We start from the raw sequence: 19370 nt of genomic DNA, 5'->3' as shown, positions 1-19370 counted from the left end.
ATAATAGAATCGGAATCTTAGAAAGATCTCTCTGGGACCAGAATAGAGGATGGATCGGCAGGGACAGAGGCAGTGAAACCAGTTAGGGGGTGACTGCAGTATACTAGGCAAAGGGTGCAGACTGTGAGCTGAGAATGGAGCTGGAAGTAGATAGGCGGGTGGAGAAGAGAGGCCTGAATGAGAGATTGGGAGGAGGACTCAGAGTACTGGAAAGCAAATTACATATGGTGGCAAGGGAGCGTTGGTAGACACTTCTCTGTGTGCCTCTCACACCCTGAAACATCTTGGCATGCCAAGAATGTAGGGGCCTGCGTATTCGTGGCCGAGCACGGTGGCTCACCCTGTAATCCCAGCACTTTGGGAGGCCGAGGCAGGTAGATCAGGAGGTCAAGAAGTCGAGACCATCCTGGCCAACATGGTGAAACCCCGTCTCTACTAAAAATACAAAAATTAGCTGGGTGTGGTGGCATGCGCCTGTAGTCCCAGCTACTAGGGAGGCTGAGGCAGGAGAATCACTTGAATCCGGGAGGTGGAGGTTGTAGTGACCTGAGATCGCACCACTGCACTCCAGTCTGGCGACATAGTGAGACTCTGTCTCAAAAAAAAAAAAAAAAAAAAAGCAAGGCCCTGAGCATTCGTGACCTGGGCCATTATTGCAGGTTGTGTCTGCAGTAAGGCAACCTTGAGGGATGAGGTAATGTCTCCCTTTGGGAGCAAGAGCAGGCTTACTTACTGCTTACTATGAAAAGCAGTGGATGCCCTGGGCTCACTGTTCCTCAGCTGTGGTTCAAACCACTGTATGTGTAGCATTTATCTGGGCCCTATGCGTCCCACCTGTGGGACGGGGAGGACCAGCAGAACCCATGCAAACATAATGTTCATGCCACTTGCTGCTTGTAAGTAAAGTTGTTTTGACCCAAGAATCTCATCCTTTATTGTGAAACAGCAGAGTCTTCTATTCCATAAGTCACAGGCTAACTTTTTAGCTTGTAATCTGGGGGAAAATCAAATCCCAGACTGGACAGGGAGAAGCAGAATTTCTGGCTTCAGTGACTTGGTATAAAGTAGTGTCTCTCACCGGGGGAGGAACTGGTATGTAGGAGCGAGAGGATGAGGTCAGTTTTATACATGGTGATTGTGTTTTCCTGCCAAATAGGTGTGGTCCTTATATACAGCGATTGGTCACTGGAGCTTACAGACCTGTTGGTAAATTTTGTCCCTAACTGAAGCAGGAATAGAAACCCCTAAAGGTTGGTCACTCTCACACCTCGGCCGTCCACCGTGATCCTTTAGTGTAGTCCGCTGGCACCTTCCCAGAGTGCAGGTGGAAAATAAATGTCTTTGTTGTTGTTGCTGCTGTTGTTGAGATGGAGTTTCCTCTTTTTGCCCAAGCGGGAGTGCAATGGTGTGATCTCGGCTCATTGCAACCTCCACCTCCCAGGTTCAAGTGATTCTCCTGCCTCAGCCTCCCAAGTAGCTGGGATTACAGGCACCCACGACCACGCCCAGCTAATTTTTTTTTTTTTTGTATTTTTAATAGAAACGGGGTTTCACCATGTTAGCCAGGCTGGTCTCGAACCCCTGACCTCAGATGATCCACCTGCCTCAGCCTCCCAAGTGCTGGGATTATAAGCATGAGCCACTGCACCTGGCCATGAAAATAAACGTCTTAAGAGAACCTGAGTAATGTGAATAATCAGCTGAAATGTATTCTTTTTATATATCTTATTAAATGTGCAGCATTACCCAGCAACCTCAACTATACCAAGAAAACCGGGTTTTGGGGAATGCCGTGGACCACTCTCTCATTTCTCAGTTCTGGTGGTTCTAGGGAGAACAAGCGATGGAAGAAAAAAGGCAAGTGGGGTGGGAGAGGAAGGTGACAGTGGGCGAAAGAACAAATCTAAGACATTTTCTTCTTGGGCAAGGACTCTGCGTCTATTGCCAGCTTTGCCCATATAGCAAGGGTTCAGTAAAAGTTTTTGAATATCTTCATTTTGGTTTTTGTTCATCCATTACACAATCCTAAATAATTCCTGTTCATATTTTGGTAAGTAAAATTTTAATATCTTTTTTCCTTTAAGTCATGGATTCAATTGATAAAATAGTTCTGGTCACTTACCCGGTCATTCAATAGCTGATGGTTTAAGGGTGTCCAGGTGCTCATCTTTGTCTGCATTTTGGGACCATCTAGGTTTTTTGGAGGTGCAAATGCCATCATGAAACAACTGGATATCCTTCCATAAGAAAAACAGCACCTATCAGAAGAAGTGAATCATATAACCCTCAGAAAACAAAAATTACTAATACCAGCCGGGCACGATGGCTCACGCCTGTAATCCTAGCACTTTGGAAGGCCGAGGTGGGCAGATCACTTGGGGTCAGGGATTGGAGACCAGCCTGGCCAACATGGTGAAACCCTGTCTCTACTAAAAATAAATGTAAAAAAAAAAAAAAAAAAAAAAAAAAGCTGGGCGTGGTGGTACATGCCTGTAATCACGCCTACTAGAGAGGCTGAGGCAGGAAAGTCACTTGAACTTGGGAGTTGGAGGTTGCAGTGAGCCAAGATGGCACCACCGTACTCCAGCCTGGGCAGCAGAGCGAGACTCCACCTCAAAACAAATAAATAAATAAACCAATACTAATACCATATAATTTTGTAGTATGTTGGCAGAGGGAATGGGGTGGGAAGAGCATTTATTGGGGGCATCTTATATGTCAAGCACTTCATATGTCTCCTCAATGGAAGCGCACAATTATCTGGTAAGGCGGTGGGTTTTAACTCATTTTACACATGAGGAAAATTTGGCTTATTGATGTCACCCTGTGCAAGGTCATACAGATAGCAAGTGGTGGAACTGGTAGTCGGACCCAGGTCAGTTTAATGCCACTTTATTTTCAATGGACTCTGGGGGGAAATCCAGAATCACCGCTAGCTGAGGACATACTATATGGGCCAGGAAGATAAGTATTTTAAATTTGAAATCATCATGCAATATGAAACACTTCATTCTTGTCCCTTGTGATATTAACTCTCCTCCTCCCCTCTTAACTTCCAGATATCCAAGTAACAAGAACTCCTGCCTGAGAGTGTATTAAAGAGGTAGCATGGCGGGAGAGACAAAGCCAAGGCTTTGGAAATGAACAGATTTGAGTTTATTGTGGGAAATTTGCTATTTTTAGTCATCCAGTATATGTCTGCCTCCTTTTGATTAAAGCACTTTAATTTTCAGGAGGAATTACTTTTCCCTCATTGTTTAGAGCCTGATGGTTTAATTAATTAAGGTAGCCCGTCCTTCCCTAGCCAAGAGATGGTCATGAGACCAAACTAGGCCAACTGGGCTGACAATGGCTTATTCTTACTCTTATTTTATTAACTGATTTATTTATTTTGAGATGGAGTCTTGTTCTGTCACCCAGGCTCGAGTGCAGTGACACGATCTTGGATCACCACAACCTCCGCTTCCCAGGTTCAAGCGATTCTCCTGCCTCAGCTCCCCTAGTAGCTGATTGAGAGTAGTTCTGATATATACACTCAGGGTTGCAGGTTTCTGCATTTTCCACGCTCTGATGGTGGGTTTCACAAGGACAGGTAGCAGAGATGGCGAATGGGACCAGGGCCTGCTTGCCTGATCAATGGGCTCCACAAATGACCCCACAGCAACAGATACTGGATATTTTTTATTTTTTGAGAAAGAGTCTTGCCCTATTTCCCAGGCTGCAGTAGAGTGGTGCAGACACGGCTCACTGCAACCTCCACCTCCCAGGTTCAACCTCCACCTCCCACGCTTCTCCTGCCTCAGCCTCCCGAGTAGCTAGGACTACAGGCGCCTGCCACCATGCCTGGCTAATTTTTGTATTTTTAGTACAGAACGGGGTTTCACCATGTTGGCCAGGCTGGTCTCGAATTGCTGACCTCAGGTGATCTGCCCACCTCAGCCTCCCAAAGTGCTGGGATTACAGGCACAAGCCACTGTGCCCGGCCTTGGATAATTTTTTTAAATCATTATTTTTTGGCTGGTATGGGATTTTCCCAAACACTATCGGAGATCTTTGAGGTTCTCATTTGACATGTAATACTTTCTCTCAGGAAGATAAAGCCCACGTTTTAAACCCCCTTGGGTGCCAAGACAATGCCTTCCTGCAGTTGTCTGCTGCCAATATGCCACTGGAATGAGGGGCGCTCAGATCAGCACTCAGGTTCTTCTCAGCCTCAACAGCTAACTATCTGAGACATATTTAGGTGAGTTACTAAGCCAAAAGAAATGATTTCATTACAGTAATATTAACTGGCAGCTAATGATAAAAGTACATGTGAGCAAGCCGGCATGGTGGCTCACACCTGTAATCGCAGCACTTTGGGAGGCTGAGGCAGGTGGATCACCTGAAGTCAGGAGTTCAAGGCCAGCCTGACCAACATGGTAAAACTTCATCTCTACTAAAAATACAAAAATTATCTGGGCATGGTGGCGCACCTGTAATACCAGCTACTCAGGAGGCTGAGGCAGGAGAATCGCTTAAACCCAGGAGGTAGAGGTTGCAGTGAGCTGAGGTCGCACCACTGCACTCTAGCCTGGGTGACAGAACAAGACTCTGTCTCAAAAAAAAAAAAAAAAGTTATACATACAAAGTGTAGCCTCTGAGTCTGGCTCTCCCCAGCTAAAAAGTGATATATTTGTTTTTGTTGTTGTTATTTATTTTCTACATTTCTTCTTCTTCTTCTTCTTTTTTTTTTTTGGAAGAGTTTTGTTGTTGCTGCCCAGGCTGGAGTACGACGGTGCTATCTTGCCTCACTGCAACCTCCGCCTCCTGGGTTCAAGTGATTCTCCTGCTTTAGCCTCCCTAGTAGCTGAGATTACAGGCATGAGCCACCAGGCCCAGGTAATTTTATTGTTTTAGTAGAGACAGGGTTTCACCACGTTGGTCAGGCTGGTCTCAAACTCCTGACCTCAGGTGATCCACCCGCCTCGGCCTCCCAAAATGCTGGGATTACAGGCGTGAGCCACTGCCGTGTCTGGGCTACATTTCTTCTTTTTAAACTAGTTTTTTTGTTGCCTGTAATCCCAGCACTTGGGAGGCTGAGGCAGAAAGACTGCTTGAGCCCAGGAATTTGAGACCAGACTGGGGAACATCGTGAGATCTTGTCTCTACACAAAGCAAAAAAACCCAGAAAATTAGCTGGGCATAGTGGTGCACGCCTGTGGTCCCAGCTACTTGGGGCAGGGGCAGAGGGCTGAGGTGGGAGAATCGCTTGGGCCCAGGAGGTTCAGGCTGCTGTAAGCTGTGATTGCGCCACTGTACTCCAGCCTGGGCAACAGAGCAAGACCAATTTTTATTATTTTAAAAAGAGCAATTTTATTATTTTAAAAAGAGCAATTTTTTAATTATTTTAAAAAATAATAAAAACATAAAAATTAAATGAGTTGTTTTGAATCCTTTCTTAAGAGCTACATGGCTCTTGGAGAATATGATGAAAGCTATGAATTCTTCCCCTAGAAAAATGCACATACGCACAAAATTTTGCTTACCCCTGCTCTATGCTGAACAACTCTCTCCTTTCCAGTTTGTGTAGGAAATCATGTGACTGATCCTAGGCACGTTCTTCTGAATGAGGACAAGTAGCTCTCCTTGGTAACTCCCCCAAGGGCCTGCACTGGTTGTTTTCTTTTTCCTGGTTCCTCAGAGCTACATGTCACTTAGATTAGACTTTCTTTCAACCTGCTTAAAGATAGATGGGTTTTCAGCAGATGGGCCTGGCCCCGGGAAGCAGCCCTCTTGGCCATATAGGCCAATGCGGATGTCCTGCCTCGTCTCTTGCTATTATCCTTTTACAGTATTTTCCTCCTTCCATTCCAGAAGACAGGCAGTATGTGTATTTGCATGCACATACATGCTCACAGAACAGACCACTTGCTATTATTAAGACAGATTTTTTTTTTTCTCTTTTGAGATGAAGTCTCACTCTGTTGCCCAGGCTGGAGTGCAGTGGCGCGATCTCGGCTCACTGCAACCTCCGCCTCCAAGGTTCAAGTGATTTTCCTGCCTCAGGCTCCCGAGTAGCTGGGATTACAGGCATGCACCACCACCCCTGGGTAATTTTTGTATTTTTAGTAGAGACGGGGTTTTCCCCATGTTAGTCAGGCTTGTCTTGAACTCCTGACCTTAAGTGATCCGCCTACCTTGGCTTCCCAAAGTGCTAAGATCACAGGCATGAGCCGCTGTGCCCAGCTACAGAGATTTTTATATAACACATACAAAACATAATTGTCCCCACTTAACAAAACAAAGCCAGTTGTCATCCTCTCCTTCCACAGATGTCTTGCTGTTGCTTTTTGTAATCTCCTTCCTTGTAAGGACTACCTTTGAATATTCATCTTTTTCTTTCTTTTTTTTTTTTGGTGGGTGGGGGGGGGGGCAAAGTCTCACTCTGTTGCCCAGGCCGGAGTGCAGTGGCACAATCTCGGCTCACCATGACCTCTGCCTCCCGGGTTCAAGCAATCCTTCTGCCTCAGCCTCCCGAGTAGCTGGGATTATAGGTGCCTGCCACCATGATCAGCTAATTTTTGTATTTTTAGTAGAGACGGGGTTTCAATATGTTGGCCAGGCTGGTCTCAAACTCCCGAACTCATGATCTGCCCACCTTGGCCTCCCAAAGTGCTGGGATTGCAGGCATGAGCCACCGCGTCCAGCCAAATATTCATCTTTTTCTTAGAATTAAAATACAGAAAGAGGGCCTAGGACCCTAGTTCTTGACATATGGTTCTAGTCTCATTTTCAATAGCAAGGATGGGTCCTCTGGCCACATACTTCCAATTTGATCCTCTAAGCCTTTTTTTTTTTTTTTTTTTTTTGACAGGGTCTTGCCCTGTCACTCAGGCTAGAGGGCAGTGGTGTGATCACAGCTCACCATAGCCTCAACCTCCTGGGCTCAAGCAATCCTCCATGTCAGCCTCCCAAGTAGCAGAGAATACAGGTGTGCGCCACCACTCCTGGCTAATGTTTTTGTACTTTTTGTAGAGACAAGGTCTTGCTCTGTTGCCCAAGCTGGTCTCAAACTTCTGGGCTCAAGCAATCCACCACCTCAGCCTCCCAAAGTGCTGAGATTACAGACATGAGCCACCACCTCCTGCCTTAAGCCATTCTTCACACTGTCATCATTATTTAACCACCTTACTAAGTACCTACAAGGCAGATGTTAGGGGTACAAAGATAAGAGTCAGCTTTAATAGAGCTCACAGTCTCCTGTTAGGTATTTTTTAAAAGACCAGTTGATCATGTCACTTTTCAGCTCTGAACCTTCAGAGGTTCACTGATGGCTACAGGATCCAGACTTCCTTGCACGGAAGTCTAGGTCTGCCATGATTTTACCTCCATCTACTCTTTCAGCCTCACCCGGCCCCACCTTTACGCACTCTCTGCCCATACACACTGAACTCATGGCCACTCTGAGAATGTGCCACACAACTCTGATGATTCTTGGCTTATGTGGTTTTTCGGTGCTCACTGCTCACCTGAATCATCACAGTAGTATATCATAGGTACTCAATATTTGTTAAATCAATAGAAAAAATGACTACAGCAGTGGAAGTGGGGAGCAGTTTAAGGATTAAAACTTGTAGAAATGTTTGGGAGGCTGAGGTGGGTGAATCACTTGAGCTCAGGAGTTCGAGATCAGGCTGGGCAACACAGTGAAATCCCGTCTCTACCAAAAACAAAACAAAAACAAAAAATTAGCAGAGTGTGGTGGTGTGTGCTCGGGAGGCTGAGGTGGGAGGATTGCCCTGGGAAGCAGAGGTTGCAGTGAGCCAAGATCATGCCACTGCACTCCAGCCTGGGGGACAGAGTGCGACCCCATCTTGAAAAACAAAAAAACCGCCACCACCACCACCACAACTTGTAGAAATGTAGGCCAGGTGTGGTGGCTCATGCCTATAATCCACACATTTTGGGAGGCTGAAGCAGGAGGATCTCTTGAGCCCAGGAATTCCAGACCAGCCTGGGCAGTACAGCAAAATCCTATCTCTACCAAAAAAAAATAAAAAAATAAAAAATTGCCAGGTGTGGGTGTGGCGGTGGGTGCCTGTAGTCCCAGCTACTCAAGAGGCTGAGGTGGAAGGATCGCTTGAGCCCAGGAGTTCAAGGCTGCAGTGAGCTATGATTGCACCACTGCAGTTCAGCCTGGGCAACACAGCAAGACCCCATCTCAAAAAACAAAAAAAACAAAACCAACCAACCAAAAAAACCAAAAAACAAAACAAAACCCTTGTAGAATTGTAGAAATGTAGAGTGAAACTCAGAACATGATACTGGGCTCTGGGGTTATATGCAGAGTTCGCTGAGCAGAATAGGATTGGGTCTGTCTGCTAACAGAATTTACCCATATACTGTAATATCATCAAACAAGGGAATCTCAAATTATTATCAGGAAATTATCAAGAAATAGGGTATGGGTAGATTTAAATATGAATTCATCGTCCGCTTAACTAGTTTTTAAAAAGCAAGAACTATAATACAACGCAAAGAGCTAGTGTTTGATACGCATATAATTATCTGTGGGTTGTTAATTTCACAAGTATAAATATCTGGCAGTTGCACTGTAGCCCAAATGAGAGGGTACAATGAAATCCCCAGGAGCACTGACAAGGCTCATGAGAGACCCAGGAGCTTTCCAAAGAGAGTCTCCATCTTTTTCATGCACTGCCCACAGCTCTCACCTCTTTTAGCTTGTCTCCCTCTTCAAGCCTCGAGCGCTGACGTTACCACAGCTGCATTAGGTCAGCTTTTCTCTGACTCCCTCCAGCCCCTCACCTCCCCCAGCTTCCAGCAAGCCCAATCACCGCCTATAAATCCCGTCGCTGGCATCCGGGGTCTCTTAGGCAACAATGTGTGGGCTCTTGATTGGCCGCGAGATCCAGGAGGGCTGGCTACAAAATTGGGCACGGGGATAAAATTAACAAGTGTGGCGGCCGAGAGCGTGGGAGGGACTGCAATGTCTCAATATAACCCGAGAATGAAGATGCGTCGAATCCTGAAACAAGCAGCGTTGAAAACCTTCATTCAAGACGTAGTGTGTCCCAAATCAGCCCTACCTACCTACGGAGTATGCCCAGTCACACTGTCCTGGTCACTCCGGAGCTGCGAAATGCAGGCTCCACTGTGCCAGGTTTTAAGAGTGGCCAACAGGTAAACAGAGGGTTGGAGGAAGAAGAATTCGAGACTGGTTCAATGAAATAATAGCACCTGCAACAGGAAGTGGAAGGATGGGGCCAGCAGGAATTGCCCAACACACAGACACACAAATGCTTAAATGCAAATTTCAATTTATTGGATTATAGAATTCAGGCTGACTGACAGATACACCAGGGAACCAGCAGATGGCATGCCCTAATAAGAATAACTAAATTTGGGAACTCTTAGAATCCCGTCCAATTCATTAAATTTATTGAGCGCCTGTCTTGTAATAAGAAGCGAAATGAGAATACAAGGATAAAAAAGAAATCTAAAAAGGAAGACTGGAAAGTGCAATATACAAATACCTAATGGAAGGCTCCCACGGTTAACAGCTGTTATAGAGTTATGAACAAGTGCTGGAGGATACCAAAAAGTTCAAAATTCCGGAACAGAGGTCCTTTGGTCAATGTAAATCAGGTCTTATAAGCAGCAGTGAACAACAACAAAAAGCAAAACAAAACAACAGCAAAAAAGACTTTCCTCACTATCTTTGTTTCCCAAAACCAATAAGAAGGCATTCTCCGACTTAAATGTACAAACCCTGTGTTTCTGTTGTGTTTTATAGTTTTTATTTTTATTTTTTAGGGGACGGAGTTTTGCTCTTATTGCCCAGGCTGGAGTGCATTGGTGCGATCCCAGGTCACTGCAACCTCTGCCTCTCAGGTTCAAGCGATTCTCCTGCCTCAGCCTCCTGAGTAGCTGGGATTACAACCATTTGCCACCATGCCCGGCTATTTTTTTTTTGTATTTTTAGGGGAGACAGGGTTTCACCATGTTGGCCAGGCTGGTTTCAAACTCCTGACCTCAGGTGATCTGCCCGTCTTGGCCTCCCAAAGTGCTGGGATTACAGGAGTGAGCCACTGTGCCTGACCCGTTTTATAGTTTTTAAATAGGCAGCATTTGTGTATCTCCAGTTTGAAAAGAAAAAGTGAAGCTCATAGAAGTTGTTGCTTTCCTTAGATTAAAATGGATCAGTAAGTGGCCAAACTGAAATTAGAACCTACGTTGTTTGAATTCCAGCCTAGGGATTTTTTCCACATGACCAGGTTGTACCTAAATGAATAAACAAAGCCTTGGGGAAAGGGGCGGTGAGGGGGTGGCCTGGGGGAGGTACTTAGATGCAATACTAAATTACCATGTATTACCAGTTAGCTTTTATGGTTTCAAAACGGGTTCATCCAGAAAGAGACCAGTTTTAACAATGTCGGGAGTGCTGTGTCTCTCTATGAAGTTCCCGCTCATTAAAGACTTCGTATTTGTGGTTACAACATGGAATGAAAGAGAGATGGGATCATAGAGAGCATCTCCTTTAGCCCTGTTGGATTAGAATATTTTCATTCCTGAAAAGAAGATCTCTTTCTTCTTGCCTCTCAACCAACACCTTCTGGGCCTCTTGTTGTCCTGCACCTCATCATCAGACTACTGTCCTCCCAAAAGAACCTGAGCCACACCGTCCACACTGTCTGTGTTCACAGTGAGTTCTCAATGTCTGACACTGCAACATTACTTTTTATTTATTTATTTATTTATTTTTAAGAGACAGGGATGGCTTTGTTGCCCAGGCCGCCAGTGTAGTGGCACAACCAGAGCTCACTACAGCTTTGAACTACTGGGCTCCAGCAATCCTCCCAGGCTAATTTTTAAATTTTTATTTTTGTAAAGACAGGATCTTGCTATGTTCCCCAGGCTGGTCTCCAACTCCGGGCTCAAGCGATCCTCTCTCCTCGGCTTCCCAAAATGCTGGGATTATAGGCCTGAACCACCTCACTCAGCCCCAAATATTAATTACTTTTAAGGGGGACATTTCGAACATAAAGAAAAGTTTGGACACTTTCATAAGAAACACCCTTGATTCTCCACGGAGATTTAAAAAAAATGTTACATTTGTGTGTATTTCACAGATACAGGAGAAGCTTCTTTTGTCTCATTCCCAGGTCTCATTCCCTTCCCTGCCTGCCTAGAGGCAGTCATTGTCACGAAATTGGTGTGCAGCCTTTCTGTCCATTTTTATGCTTTTATTATATGTATGTTTGCCCTCATAGACATTGTATAGTATTGCTAGTTTGTTTTTTTTTCTAAAGAGGCATAATCACTTATATATCTTGTGTCCTCCCCACCCCACTCAATGTTCTTTTTCTGAGATTTAGTCATGCTGATACAGTGGTGATCATTTCTACGTCATTTCCACCTCCCGATGTTGAGCTATGATGTGTCCCATTCCTGACAGTCTTTACAGGATGGTGGCTAAATTGAATAAAAATGCACCTCGCACAGCATCTCCGGAGGTTCCCCAGCTACAAGGGATCTGATACACACAGATTTCCCCCACACTATCTGCCCCCTCACTCACTCTCCACAGAGGCACAGCTGGCTCCAGAGGATACACTGCCCTGCCTAGAATCAACCTAAGAATCAATATTATTTTAAACATTGTTTACTGCATAAGTATTTACTTATTAGAGAAACTGAAACTGTCATTTCAGATCTCATTTATCATGCCTGTTCACACAGCTCACCTTCTGATGTGAAACACTAGGTCTAAGTTCAATACTCTTAAACATTTACTTAACACGTATCAAGCGCCTTTCTAAAAATAATTGTAAAACACACGCAACGTAAACGCACCACTGTAACCATATTTTAAGTGTACAATTCTAATAGTGCTAAGTCCATTCACATTGTTCAATTTCTTTAAGTTCTATGTGCTACCGAATGAACAAAATGATGCCCATGCAATCTAGGTTCACGAGGAACAAAAAAAGAAGAGAAAGAAACGGTTAAACGGTGCAGTGAAAAGAAAAACAGCCCTTTTCTTTTCATCCCAACAACAGGTTGGGATGAATCCAGGCCCTGTTGTTAAAACGCTGCATGGCTTTAGGTAAATCATCTAACCTTTTGGGGCGATCTTTTCCTCGTCTGAAAAATGAGAGGTTCAATTTAGACGATCTTTAAGAATTCTTTCAGCTTTAAAGCCAATTATGTAGAAAAGGAGAGGAGAAACATTTCCTAAGGAGCAAAAATTGGGGCGCGCACCAGTAACGACCAGCTCCACCTGTTTCCAAAGGTCTTGGCCAAGAGGCTATGAACTATCCCGGGCGAGTAGCCTGTCTGCCATGCTGTTTCGCGTGGAGCTCTGTAGCAGGCCAGAGCTCCTGCACCCCATTCCACCCTCAGCATCCGGGCATCTGCCTCTTGAGCACCCCAAATCCCCAGGTCCGGAGGTCGGCACCTCTGGTTCTCAGACCAGGTGTAGGTGGTCCTGCAATCACACCTCCGCGCTCGCGTGTTATCAGGGGAGGGAGTGCATTGCCAGGAGGCCCCCGAGTGCATCTCAGATTAGCGCCTCCGGGGCTGGGAACCAGCACGCCGGAGCAGGGCAGCTCCAGACGTCAATCAGGGCGAGAGGCACAGAACAACGAGACACGCCAGGCCAGCCCGGTATGCCCAGGCTCCGGCAGGGAGCTTTCGGCCGAGCGTGCTCAGTGCGCCTGCCCCGTGCGTGCGCGCGCGCTCGTGCGCTCGCTCCCCGGGCCGCGCGCCCTGGCGCTCGCGAAAGCTCGCTGTCGCTGGGAGGCGCGCGCCGGCGGTCTTCCGCCGCTCCGGGTACCTGAGGGACGCGCGGCCGCCCTCGGCTGGCGGTGCAGCCCCCACCGCTTTGGAGCCAGACGCCGGGGTCTGAGGTGAGCCCCCCGAAGCGTGTGGGCCCCTGGGCCGGGGCAGCGGGAGAGGGAGCGGCGAGTGTGGAGCCCGCGGACGCGCCGCGCGGCTGCCTGCTGCTCCGCCTCAGCCCGCGCCGAGGAGCCAGCAGCAGCCCGGCGCCTCCTCCTTAGGGATCGTTCCTCTCGTCGCGGCCACAACAAAAGCCTTGGGCACCGGGCTGTGGCGGACGGCGGAGCGGGGGCCTGGGCCCGCGGTGGCGGCAGGGGGCCTCGGGGACGCCTAGTTTGGGGCTGAGGGCTGACGGGGGAGCTGCCCCTGGAGACGGTTAACCCTGTCCGCCCTGAGCCCGCGCTCGGCAACCTGTGCGAGTGTGGACCGCGGTTCTTTCGCCTCCACCCCGGCCCAGACCCTGCGCGGCTGGGAGAGGGGCCTGGCCAGAGCCGGCTGCAGCGCGGGGCGCCGGGGGGCGTGGGCGGAGGACAATGCGCCGGTGGCTCCCTGCAGCCCGAAGCGCGCGCCGCCAGGCTCCCAGCCCCGGCTCGGGTCAGCTTCGGGCCCACCTTTGCCTGCCCACGCCTGAAAGTTTCCCCGCCGGTCCGTCAGTTTGCAAAATCCTTGCTCCCTTCCGCGAGCTTCCCCCGGCTGCCTCCTCCGCGGGCTGTGGGTTTGCCGTGGGGTGGCCACTGCTCGATGCCCGAGGGTCCGCATCTGAAATCAAGCTGTGGTGAAATAGCCTGCAAGGTTAAGGAGCCTTATGTCCTTTCAAGACATGTAAACGTTTTCCTAGAGGTGTTTTACATCCTAGGAGTCTTGAGTTCGATCCCTCTGTTGTAAGATAAGCCAAGGGGGCTTTTCTTGGCTTTGTTTTTAAGAACAAAAGCACGTGCCATGAATTGAGGCAGAGGAGTAGACTTCAGATTTAGAGAGATCGGCCCCATGAAGGAGGTTCGGCGGTTTGCCCAGTGTAGAATGACTCTTTGAATTTTGGTCCCCGTCTGGATTGAGGGAGATGCAGCGGCAGTACAGCAGAGCAGCCACATCAGTGACTGCTATGGGAAAGTGTTCAGACACAGCTTCATCTTAGAGAAGTAATTCTGATCGGGAATGCTTATTGATGGGAATTGAGTTACTTTGTAAAGCCAGTATGATATGAGCAAGGAAACAAAGACCTGACTACCCCTGGGGATGTTATCTCCTTCCCTCATCCTCCTTTAGTCCTTGGTGGTGTGCTGGTGCCGTTCCTGCATTTTAGTCTGGAAAAGGAATAGAAATCCTTAGTTCTATTATTAAGAAGTGGTTACTCCTGAAGATAATGCTTTCCGTCTTTACTATTAAACAAATCAATACTATTTTTTTCCTCCAGAAAAAAAGAAAACCCACAAAGATTAAAAAAAAAAAATCAGAGTCGGAGAGCCTAGGAAAGAGGTGTAAGAGCTTGACTGGGCGGGGCTGGAAGGATAGAGCTGAAGATAAAGTATAACTAAGAGGCAGCCCTTCTACTATACCCCCGTCCCACCCCATTGTTTGAAACTGTTAGGAAAATAAGTAAATTACGGGTAAAGCCTATCATTCTGCCCTCTCTTTCCTCCTATCCTTTTCCCCTCATCCACTACTAAAATTCTGTATCTCCATTTCTCCTAAATCTGTAAAAGCGTCCCATTTATAAAAGGAGAAGAAGGACAATGAGCCGTTTCCTCATCCTAGCTACTCTATGCTTCTGAGCTTTATTTTGTGCTTTGAGCATTCAGGTGGATATTTCTTGGGAGTTCCGTGATTGAGATATTTGAAGTAGAGAGGGCTAAGGGAATTTAATAGCAAAGTGCACATTCTTTCTTTGTATAGAACAAAGTGAAAGCTTTATCACTGGGGAAGGAGAGAGGAGTTTTTTACTCACAATAAGTTGTCTGTTTCCCAGGAAACAGACTTAAATTTCATATTAGTTTGATAGTGAAACTCTAAGATTTTATATTCAAAACTTTTTCTGAGTATGTGAGTTTGTTGATGTTAAGCTGCTGTTGACTTTCTTTTCCTTCAGAGACAGATAGTAGGAAACAATTCGTACCACTTCTTTGAGCGGTTTTGGCCCGAAGTTTTTTTTTTTTTTTTTCCTATCCCCAGAATTCTAGAATTATGCATGATTAAAACTGCAGCTGTGCACAAAAATAAAAAGAACGATTTTGAAAATATGTACTGGATAAATTATTCAGCATAGATTGGAGGAAATTTTGTGGTAGTCTCGAGGAAAGAAATTAGATTTTCAGTAGTGATATTTCTATAATGCTAGGAACAAGTGAAGTGTAACAGCTTACTGGCTAGGAAAGAGTTTTACCTACTATGTCAAAAAATCAATTTCCTCTTTTTGCTTTCCAGTTCATCATGTTGGGAACTATTGACAGTTCGGTATATTCAAGGAGTGTATTGCACATTAAGTTAGAGATGAATATAACTAGGCTAGTGGACCTGAAAACCAAATCCTGGTCCCCAGATTTTATCTCATTAAAATAATTCCGTAGCCAAAGCATGCAAACCATACAGCCTTGTTAAGGGGGATGGAAAGCAGGGACTTGGTATTAGAGAATTTTTTGATAGCAGATTTAAGAGAAGCTGGGCTGAAATTTCAGCCCATTTTAAAGTCCAGAATCTATCTGTCTCTTAACTTTTCAGTTTTATTTTCAGGTCAATTTTTAAAGATCTTCTGTCTTCTTTAGTCTTAGTAATTAATAATTTCTAAATTGGACTGAACTTTGATGCCTACCATTCATTTAAATTTTGAACCTAGATGGATTTACTTTTCCTCTGTGTGCGTGTGTGTGTGTGTGTGTTTTAAGCCTTAATCACTTAACACATTGGAAGATTAAGTTATTTGTTGTAATCAGTAGATGATGACAAATGGACTTTAAACATTAGATGAAGTAGGAAAGTTCAGAAAAGAGATTCTCTGAGATTAGTAGGAATCTAGGTCCTGTGAATTAAATATGAAGCTATATAAACTTTCTTGTAGCAACCAGTAGGCAAAGGGCCAAAGACTATATAGACTTTAAGAAAAGGAAAGTACCATTTGAGCAATGAGTGTTCGCTGAGTGTATATTTTGTCTAACAAGACAATAATTTTCTTAAGAGAAGGAACTGTTATTTAGAGATAGTTATTGCTAATCCTTGCAATGCGTTCTTGAAAACGTGTCTGAAAAAAGACAAAGAATATTCCTCCTGTTCCCTCTGTAGGCACTGTGTAACCAGCATTTACTTCTTGAGACAACCTTTAGATGATCTTTCTCAAGTTGAAATGCAAAATGTTACCTGCATTTATCAGGTGTCAAGAAAATGAATTCTCAACAGAACAGTGAAATGGAGCACTATCTGTAGAGAAAGTGTAAATTGGAATAGAGTTGCTGAACATAATCTTTTGTTGCAGAACCCCTTTGACAAACCCTTAGGGCCCACTTCTCTCATCATCCTTTCTTCTGGGATTCAGTCTGCTTTCCTCTTCCCAGTTGCCACCTCCTGCATTTCCCACCGAGTTCTTTGGGTCTGATTTTGCAGCCAGCCTGGGAAGATGGTCTTCCAAGATTGGAATCCCTTCCCTTTATTGCTGTCTTTCAGGAGAAATACTTAGTTTATTTTATTTTAAAGACTTTTTGTCATCAAAAGAAACCTGATAAATAATGGTTGGGAAATATAAATTCCTAATGTTGTACATTCATAAAAATAGAAATGTGTAAACTTTAAAGTATCTAGTCCTTTTTGTTTTCTGATGGAATGTTAACCAAGTAACTTAGTCTGAAATCAGCTTTCCAGATATTCTGTATTGCTCTATGGAGAAGTGAATGTGTCTCTTTTCCCCTACAAAGGGCATGAGCAACTGTTGCATAGCATTCACTTTTTGCAGGGCCCTCACCCCTGAAGCTGCTCACTCCAATTGTGTTAATCTAGTAGGTCCCCCCTTTGTTTTTCCAGTTGATATACTGCAGTTTCTTATAATAAAAAAAGAAGATAATATGAATAAGAATGCCCCAAAAAACTCTTAACCTTTATTTAATGACTTGCTACGTTTGGATAGGATCTCTTTGGCCAGAATCTTTACTATGTCCTGCAAATCTGGAACTTCAACTTACAGCTTTTCCATGGATGACCCTACCTTAGGAAAAATGGCATGCTCACATGATTGTGATTAAAGCAGATAATTCATTATGTTATTGAAGACATATTATTTGGAATGTTTATCAAAAGTTTTAATTTTTTATTTTATTTAATTTTTTTGAGACAGGGTCTCACTTTGTCACCCAGGCTGGAGTGCAGTAGTACAGTCTCTGCTCACCGCAACCTCCGCCTCCCACGTTGAAGCAATTCTCGAGCCCTTCCTGAGTAGCTGGGACTACAGGTGCAAGCCAGCTACTTTTTGTATTTTTAGTAGAGACAGGTTTTTGCCATGTTGGCCAGGCTGGTCTCAAACTCCTGGCCTCAAGTGATCGTCCCGCCTTCGTCTCCCAAAATGCTTGGATTACAGGCGTGAGCCGCTGTGCCCAGCCAGGAATGTTTATCAAAAGTTTTTAAGTTGTGCATACCATTTGATTCAGTTGATTGGTTATCTGATTTTTTTAGTATTGAAAATCAGATTTTGACTCTTACTATATTGATCATTACTGATTTGCTTTTCTTACTAGGTACGGTAGAGCAGTAACGTGTTCCTTGGCTTGTTGCTTAATTAGTAGTCAATAAACCAGTCATTTCACTAGTAGTTTTTCTTGTCAGCTAGTCAGCACACATTTATAGATTGAGCAGAGTTAATTACTTCATACACAAAATAATGCATGATAGGTTCTTTAACAAAATTCCGTAAAGCATTTAATATTTTATTTTTAAACAATCGAAATAGTTTTACTATATTACACGTACATATATTTTTTCTGACAAAATGAGCTATATACATATACTGTTTTGTAAACTGCTTTTAAATTTTATTTTTTATTTATTGTTACTATCTTACCATATCCACAAATACAGGTTTATGCTCATCATTTTTAGTAACTATATAATATTCCATCATGTGTTTATACCATAATTTATGTAACCAGTTTCTTATTGGTAGACGTTCAGGTTGTTTCCAGCTTTTATACACTAATATTTTGGTTGTGCATCATGTGTACTTATGTGTTTACTTAGAATAAATTATAAGATAGATTTGCTGGATGAAGTTGTGTACATTTTAAGGGCTTTTGATGTAAGTAGCCCCCCCCTTTTTTTTTTAAAGTACCAACTAGTTTACTATTAGCATTTGAAAATGTTGAAATGTTGAAGGTGTTCTTTACCCTGTACTTCCACCCTTTACTATGTTCTATCATTATTGTTTTTTCCCATCTGATTGGCAAAAATCTTATCTCACATTTGCATTTTTTATTAGTGAAGTTGAATATCTTTTCATATGTTTCTTGGCTACTTGTCTTTCTTTTGTAAATTTATGTCTTTTACTTATGTTTCTATTAAAATGTTATCCCCTATCTGCTTTTATTTTTAAAATTCATTTTATGTATATAATTATATAAATGATACCTTTATTCTTTTTAATTATTCTGTTCTAGGATAGCATTTCTCAAGACCTGACATGGAGCACTTGTAACCTGAGGTAATCATTAGAATGCATATCATTCTCCAGGATTCAGATTTCTGGGAGAATCCATGAATCTGCTACACTTTAAGATTAGAGAACTGCTATTTTGGGGGAAATGAAAATTCTTTAACACCTGTACTTTGCCTGTTTTCTTTTTGTCTCACTGAATTCCACTGCTGTTTTTTCCCTTCTTTAATAATCATAAACTACAGTCTTTCTGTATCAAGATTATTGTCCTTTCACAGCTGAACAGTAGATTTTACAAAAGCATCTTGGTACATGGTAATGTGAATGTCATAGTACATAAGGAAGCACTTTTATAAGAAGGTGGGATACTTTACTTGCAAGTGAGGCAAAAGGAATAAAAGAGGAAACCAGGTAAAATAGATGGAGTAGGCAGAATGTAGGGGGACATATCAGCTAGTTTTAAAAGCTGAATGAGAGGCCGGGCGCGGTGGCTCAAGCCTGTAATCCCAGCACTTTGGGAGGCCGAGATGGGCGGATCACGAGGTCAGGAGATCGAGACCATCCTGGCTAACACGGTGAAACTCCGTCTCTACTAAAAAATACAAAAAACTAGCTGGGCGAGGTGGCGGGCGCCTGTAGTCCCAGCTACTCGGGAGGCTGAGGCAGGAGAATGGCGGGAACCCGGGAGGCGGAGCTTGCAGTGAGCTGAGATCCGGCCACAGCACTCCAGCCTGGGCGACAGAGCGAGACTCAGTCTCAAAAAAAAAAAAAAAAAAAACGGAATGAGATATTGCTCAGTTTCTTCCTCAGGTTTTATGTGGTAGTATTCTTTGAACCATTGATTTGAAACCCCTACCTGCTTGAAAAATAGATTAGTTTAAATGAAATTTTTGAAATTCTTGGTGTT

General features: G+C 44.4%; 2 protein-coding genes across 9 annotated transcripts in view; one reads left to right on the top strand and one right to left on the bottom strand.

The window, feature by feature from the left end:
* The window catches only part of LOC105481992 (F-box protein 16), a 61839-nt gene extending 52770 nt beyond the window's left edge, over positions 1-9069 (bottom strand). For 2 of the 7 annotated variants that reach the window (XM_071068459.1, XM_011741815.3), the window contains exons 1-2: positions 8715-9068; positions 2123-2237 (exon numbers count right to left, since the gene is read on the bottom strand). In XM_071068459.1, the coding sequence (XP_070924560.1) occupies positions 2123-2221 (99 nt within the window). In that variant the 5' untranslated portion in view covers positions 2222-2237; positions 8715-9068. Of the gene's footprint in view, positions 1-2122; positions 2259-8714 lie in introns of all 7 variants that reach the window. The other 5 variants (XM_071068460.1, XM_071068458.1, XM_011741814.3 and 2 more) reach the window with 5 other exon arrangements.
* Positions 9070-12771: 3702 nt separating this feature from the next.
* The window catches only part of LOC105482143 (frizzled class receptor 3), an 81216-nt gene continuing 74617 nt past the window's right edge, over positions 12772-19370 (top strand). Inside the window, exons 1-2 of one of the 2 annotated variants that reach the window (XM_071068452.1) lie at positions 12783-12911; positions 18468-18511. The gene's annotated coding sequence lies outside the window, so the exon portion shown is untranslated. Of the gene's footprint in view, positions 12912-18467; positions 18512-19370 lie in introns of both variants that reach the window. The other variant, XM_024792901.2, reaches the window with a different exon arrangement.

Source organism: Macaca nemestrina, chromosome 8, assembly GCF_043159975.1.
Source record: "Macaca nemestrina isolate mMacNem1 chromosome 8, mMacNem.hap1, whole genome shotgun sequence".
NCBI classification, from domain to species: Eukaryota; Metazoa; Chordata; class Mammalia; order Primates; family Cercopithecidae; genus Macaca; species Macaca nemestrina.
Note: the sequence above shows the minus strand (reverse complement) of the source record. Positions and strands in the feature narration are given on the sequence as shown.